Source organism: Tupaia chinensis, unplaced genomic scaffold (genome assembly GCF_000334495.1).
Source record: "Tupaia chinensis unplaced genomic scaffold, TupChi_1.0 Scaffold000061_1, whole genome shotgun sequence".
Classification (NCBI taxonomy): Eukaryota; Metazoa; Chordata; class Mammalia; order Scandentia; family Tupaiidae; genus Tupaia; species Tupaia belangeri.
In genome coordinates, this window is record NW_006159519.1 from 1,832,450 (window position 1) to 1,839,510 (window position 7,061).

General features: G+C 38.7%; 1 protein-coding gene across 1 annotated transcript in view; it reads left to right on the plus strand.

Moving 5' to 3' along the window:
* KAT6A (lysine acetyltransferase 6A) overlaps window positions 1-7,061 on the plus strand; it is a gene marked incomplete in the record, with an annotated part of 128,345 nt that overhangs the window by 63,365 nt on the left and 57,919 nt on the right. The window contains 2 exon segments of the mRNA XM_014592854.2: window positions 4,633-4,748; window positions 5,476-5,557. Coding sequence (XP_014448340.1) covers window positions 5,482-5,557 — 76 coding nt within the window.

A 7,061-nucleotide genomic window follows, 5' to 3' on the forward strand; every position in this document is an offset into this window, starting at 1 on the left:
CCCTACAGTCCAGTATATTTTTCCTATTGATCTTTATATTTCACTTTCAAACATTTGCTAAGTCACAGCAGTCAGCTGTAAGTTGTTGACTTTCTTTTTTTTTTTTAATTTAACGCAGAGGGCCCAGCCCGTGGCATGGTGGTTAAGGTGCTAGATACTCCCACGTGGCCTGGTGACTTGCTTTCTCACTTTCCCTCTTTCTCTGGTCAAATTAAAATAAGCGAATGAATAAATAAAAATTAAATAAATAATTCTTTTTAAAAAATTGACAGAGAGCTTGTGTACTTCTCAGTGAAAGAGATAGAAAGTGAGAAAGCAGTACCCATGGGGAATGGTCACACCACTGTCCCTTCTCCACTTCTCCCTCCTTTCAAGATTTTGGGCACACACGTGCACATGCCCAGCATGTTTTTCAAGCTGCCAGGTCTGGTCTCAAACTACACAGTTGGCCATGTGGAATCTAGCGGCAGAACCACCATTCCACTGTTGCTGGCCCTATTGCTCTTAATAATCACTAGTTTTTTTTATTTATGCCTCAGACTTGATTAGTAGAACTGTGGTGATAGCAGGTTTTTTAAAATTATAAAGTCTTTCTTTCTTCCATGAGAGGTGACAGAGAAAGTCACCCCAACAGAGTCTTCACGCAGCAGTCCAACCCTCGTCTTAGGCAGCAAGGATTCCAAGTGCACACAGATCCGCTGTGCACAGGGAGGCCCCGGGAGGTGAGCCTGGGACCTGCCCATGTGGGTGCAGCACCACAGAGCAGTGCCTTAGTGCTGCGCCCCTTTAGCTGGCCAGACTTATTTTTCTTAATGAAAACATACATATGCCCATTGAGAAGGTGTTAGCATTGTAATTTTTGGTGAGCAGTGCTCAATTCTTGGCCCTAAGAAAGGTTTTGCAGAGATTCCTAACTTGTTGATTCCAGAGATACTGGTTTTTTGGTTTTTTTTTTTAAGAATTATTTTATGTAATTTTATTTATCCATTTATTCATCCATTTATTTATTCATTTATTTATTTCAATTTCATCAGAGAGGGCAGAGCAAGTGAGAGAGAAAGCCGCCAGGTTTGGGGTCTGAACCACAGCCATGTGGGTGCACCCTTAACCACCATGCCACCTGCCGGCCCTAACTCCAGAGATATTCTTGATCTACATTTTAAGATCTCAAATGACCTTCCTGGAAGGTCTGGATAAATCAGAATTATCTTTGATTATTGGCTTAATTTTCAGTGTTTTATATTGGTAGTAATCAGGATTTGGTCCAGAAAACAGAAGCTACACTATATATTTCAAGAGGAAGTTCTAGGCTGGGCTTTCAGGACTGGTTCCCGAGGTGCTGCAGTACTCAGCTACCAGTTGAGCTAGTATGTCTGCCTCCTCCTGGGAGAAGAAGGAGCAGGTCCCTGTGGAACCACGAACTCTGAAAGTGGGCACCGAACTCTGAAAGTGATGTCGCTGGACTCCCATTTGGCCGTCACAGCTACTTCTGTATAGCTATGAAGAAGAGTGGAGGGACCAGCAGTTAACATAATGGCTATGTCGCTGGACTCCCATGTAGTTGACCACGGTTTGAGTCCCGGACCTGGTGGCTTAACCTCACACTGGGCACGTGTGCGTGTGTGCCCAAGCTCCCAAGAGAAGAATGGAGGAAAAGGGATTGCAGTGTGGCTATCCCCCCAGGGGGTGATTTCTCGCTTTCTGTCTCCCTGTCTCTCTCTTTCTTAACGGTGAGCCCACGTGCCCAATAGCAAAAACCTCTCCAAAAAAATAAAGTAAAATAAAATAAATAAAAAAAAGAAGAGTGGAGACTGCCTTTTTAAAAATTTTTTATCATTAGACAGTAGTCAGTACTAGGAGGACGATGGTCTTTCATTTCTGCCTTTCACATATCCCTCAAACACGTCCAGTTAGTGGACCGTGACTCCTTTCTAGAGCCTAGATGCAGATACATGTAGGTAGTACAGTTTTCAGCTTTTATGAATAGAAGGCATTACGAGAAGGTGGGAATAGGGACCAGCAGATGGCGTAATGGCTACGTCGCTGGACTCCCATGTAGTTGACCATGGTTTGAGTCCTGGACCTGGTGGCTTAAATTCATGCTGAGCGTGTGTGTATGCGTGCTCAAGATCCCGAGAGGAGAATGGAGGAGAAGGGACTGTGGTGTGGCCATCCTCCCTGGGGGGTGATTTCTCACTTTCTGTCTCTCTGTCTTTCTGGCGAGTGCATGTACCCTATAGCAAAAATCTCTCAAAAAAGAAGAAGAAGAAGAAGAAGAAGAAGAAGATGGGAATAGACCTGGAGTGCAGGTCCAGGTGACCCGTACAGTGTAGTGTCACAAACCGGAATGAACTCTGGGTGGATTTCACAGTTAAACATAAAGTCATAAGAAACTAAAAATAGAGGCTTGCCCTACAATGCAGTGGTTTTTAAACTATTTTAGTAGTGGAACCTACTCCTTAAATGAAATAACACAGGAACAGCAATTGCTAATATGTAAAACCATGACGATTCTATTCCCAGTGAAACGGGAATGAAATGGGCTATAGCTTAACTTCTGAGAGACATCGCGAGGTGGTCCCTGAGTCTGTCTACGCCAGGTCAGGGCACAATTTGAGAAATAAATTATCCCAGAACTTAACAGCTTAACACAGCAACAGACATTTTAAATTGCATACAGTTTCTGAGGGCTGGCAGTTTGGAAGTGGATTATCTGAGTGGTTTTGATTTGGTGTCGTTCCTGAGCAGAAGGCTTCTGTGGTGTTCGTGAGGGCTCACTTAGCTGACTGGTAGAAGGCTGTTATTCCTTTTGACAAGGAGCCTCGTTCTTTGCCCTGTGGACCTCTCCATAGAATGGCACAGGCATTCACAGGGGACAGCCGGCTTCCCCTGGCGATTCGCTGAGAGAGCAAGGTGTGATCTCTGTAGCCTGGCCTTAAAGCCACACGCTGTCATTTTAGCAGGGTCCTCTTGGTGACACAGATCAATCCTGTTCATTGCAGGAGGGAGCAGTAGGGTGTGACTACCAGGAGGAAAGAATGATTGACACAGTAACCAAGGAGAAAAGCACAGACGTGGTCCAATATATGAAAGTGGATATTTTCTAACTTGAAAACTAACATACCCCAAATGAAAAAAAAAAAAAAGAAAGAAAGAAAACAAGAAAGAAAATTAATCATTGAGCATATAACGGTGTTTGTCTAAGAAATAGTGAGAATGCCCACCAAAGCAGCAGTTAAGTGTAATTTTATAACCTTTTAAATAAAAATTGAAAGATAACAGAACCCAAACTTAGAGCTAATGTCATGTGGTAAGACATCTGTACTTGCTGGTGGCACTGGATGGATTGTATTAGTGTTTCTGGAGAATGTTGGGTAGTGCCTATCAACCTATCATCCTTCAAGGATGTTAAGTTTGTTTACCTAGCATCCCACTTTCAGGAATTTATTCTAAGGAATTAATTTTAAAAGAAAGGATCTATAACATGAAATAATATATTTCAATGTTCTCTCTGTAACTGTGGTAGAAGATAGTCTGAGTATTTAGTACTAGGGAAATGGTCATTGTAGGTTATGGTATATCAAATCAGTGGAATATAATCAGTTTATGGAATATAAATAGAAAGCTTACATGAATAAAATAATGAAGAAAAGCAAAAAAAAAATCTATATATTACAACCCTTGCAGTTCAATTTGCTATAATTACAGCCATGCAAAGGTTCTCAGCTAGTATAAAAAGGAAAAGTAAAATGTGAAATGACTTGTTACCTAGGATGATGGGATTATGGGTGGTATCTTTGTGCCTCCTCCCATTTTTCTTCATTGTTAATGATGTTTTGATGATGAACTTACTATCTCATAGAAGAAAAATTATTTAAGAATAGAAAACAGAGGACAGAAGATTTAACCAGCCCATTCTCTCATCAAAGAAAAATAAAAGTAACCACTTTTTAGAGGAGAGGGACAAATCCTTTCAGAGTTGAGAGTAAACTGGCTACCCTAAATTTTTGAATCAAACTGATACTTGTAGAAGAAGAAGTATTGCTTTTCTGTCACTATTAATTTTAATCACAATAGAAATAATACATTTGGTTTTAGTTTAGCTTCAGTACCTTAAATTATGAGGTAATAGCTCATTTTAAATAGTGTGATTATTTTATTAATATATTTTTTAATTATAAAAATAACATCATTTCTTAAAAGAATACAAAAGGGAATAAAGTGAGATGTGAAATCCTTCTACAAAGTTTTTAGGCCTGTTTTCCAGGATGTTATTACTGTAAATAACTTTCAGTGTGTTCTAGAAATGGCCTTGGCATATTATATATTCATATATATTGCAGCATGTGTACAAACATAATGTTTTGATGCAGGTTTAATAAAATTTTAGCGTTTGTCCAGTTTTTTATAATCAAATTAGAAATGCATGTGTACCAAATCCTCTTGAGTGTTAATAAAACAGAATTGGGGTGCCAGGTTCTGATGAGATCTGTATGGCAAACTTCCAATAACATCTCGTTTTATTTGTACTTATAATTCGGATTAAAAGTAATTGCCTTTTCTATATTATTGTTTTATAACAATTACAAAATGATTCTTGGTTGTCCTCTTCATGTATTTTTTCCTTGTTAGGTCACCCATCCTGTTTAAAGTTTTCCCCTGAACTAACGGTTAGAGTGAAGGCCTTACGGTGGCAGTGCATCGAGTGTAAAACGTGCAGCTCCTGTCGAGATCAAGGCAAAAATGCAGTGAGTGTCTTTGCCATCCTGTGTGGGTGTGTCATTTAGAAGTGGAGTGTGTACAACTGGCATTTCCATCTAAGTACGACTGGTTATTTTTCAATCCCTGTGTCCAGTAGCATTTAGAACAGTGGCCTTTTTTAATTACGTGTAATTAGTTCTGAATGCTTGCTTGTTTAGGTTTGTATTATTTCTGGGTAATTTTAATACACTATATAAACATTATATGCACTATATATGTATATATATGTTTATATATTTTAATGCACTATATATAAACACTATATGCAATACACACACACACTCACACACACACATATATATGTTTAATTATATGTATTTCAAGTTCTTCAAACTTGAAAAAAACAAAATTTCTTTGGGCAATATGGAGGTATTCATTTAGGAATGGTCAGTTAGTTTATTAATTTCAAATCTACCTTTTCTTTTTTATTAAACAGACCAGCTTAGGTTATTTCTGGTTATTAGATGTACTTGAAATTATGAAACTGTAGATTTTATAAAAGATTAGATGAAGCAGAAACTTTTGGCTAACTCATACTGTTCATTTACTTAGTTAATACAAATTAAGGAAACTTAATATTATGGTAACTCATCTCTCTTTTTTTTTTTTTTTTTTTTTTGAGATCTTTGAAGCTTCTTAGGTTTTATGAAGTCATGATCCTAACTTGTTTCTTTTTGATAAGGTTAATAAACAGAACTGTCCTTATCCTTCCAGGATAACATGCTCTTTTGCGATTCATGTGACCGAGGTTTTCACATGGAATGTTGTGATCCACCACTCACCCGGATGCCAAAAGGTAACAAATACGTCCTGGAATCAAAGTGGGAGTATACAGGAATGTGTTGCAGAAAGCAAGTTCTAGCTACTTGATGAAAATGAAAGAATAATTGGATCTTTCTTTCTGAGATTGTGTAAATAGGAAGAGAACTATCACCTTAAAGGTAGGGGTAGTCTTTCTGTGGAGGTACCTTAGTGCTTTTAAATGCTATGGATTTATCATGATTTCCCTCTATTTTTGATATTTTAGCATCCATGAAGGATGAAGAACTTCATTTATAAATATTCATCAGTATTTAGCTAGAGAACAATATACTTTCCTTATGTAATATCTCGAAATACGGACAGCCCACATGGAACCTGCAGATGTGGAGGGCCTATTGCAAGGGACTTGAGTGTCTGCAGACTTTGGCATCTGAGGGTGTTCCTGGAACCAATTTCTTGAGGATCCTGAGGAATGACTGTTCCTTTTTTTTTTATTAAAGTAGGAAAAGAAATTACATTAGGCCATGTTGAATGTATTACTGCTCAGCACTTTTGAGGGGCCTAGAGATACAGAGATCTGGCTTATTCAAAGTGAGAAACAAAGTATAAAATAAGTTGTGACAATTAATGTCCAAGTCATCAAGTTGCCTTAGTGTTACTCTTTCTTTTTTTACTCCTATTCCTTGAAAGGTATTTAGTTGGGGTATAATTACCTTTAGGTTGAATTTCTGTAGAGTGCCATCTAATCATATGCTTATGGACTTTTTAAAATATTTTTTTTAGTCATCCCTGTTTTGTGCTATCACAAATTCCATTTCAACACTGATTTTGTGTTTTACCAGTTTCTTAAGTAATGTGACTATGAGCTATTTGGTAATGTCTGTTTGGAGAAAGTTTTCCTGTTGATGGGAAAGGACTTGGTTGTAGGTTATAGCCAAACTATTCACCTTTGGATCTTACTTGAATTACTCTTATGTCATTCTATTGATGGCTGCCTTTAGAAAACTCTTAAATTTATACAGATCAGAAGAATAAATACCCTCCTTTTCCTATCATTTCTGTTTATTTGAAGTTTTGGCAAGAGACCTTCTGAGAATCCTTTAGAGATAAGAAAGATTTTTGGGGGCTTTTTTTTTGTATTTAACTTTTACAAAAGAAGTTTTATTGCTGTTTCAAGCAGGGAGCAAAGGGACCAGCAGTTAGCATAATGGCTATGTCTCTGAACTCCCATGTAATTGACCGCAGTTTGAGTCCTGGACCCAGTGGCTTAAACTCACGCTGGCCGTGTGTGCATGCAGAGAAGAGAATGAAAGAGAAGGGTTTGCAGCGTGGCCATCCCCCCTGGGCGGTGATTTCTCGCTTTCTATCTCTCTTTCTGGCGAGCGCACGCACCCTATAGCAGAAACCTCTCAAAAAAACAACAACAAAAAAAAAACAGGGGAGCCAGCAGCAGTTAGCGTAATGGCTGTGTCGCTGGTCTCTCACATAGTCGACTGCGGGTTGCATCCCGGACCTGGTGGCTTAAAACACACGCTCGG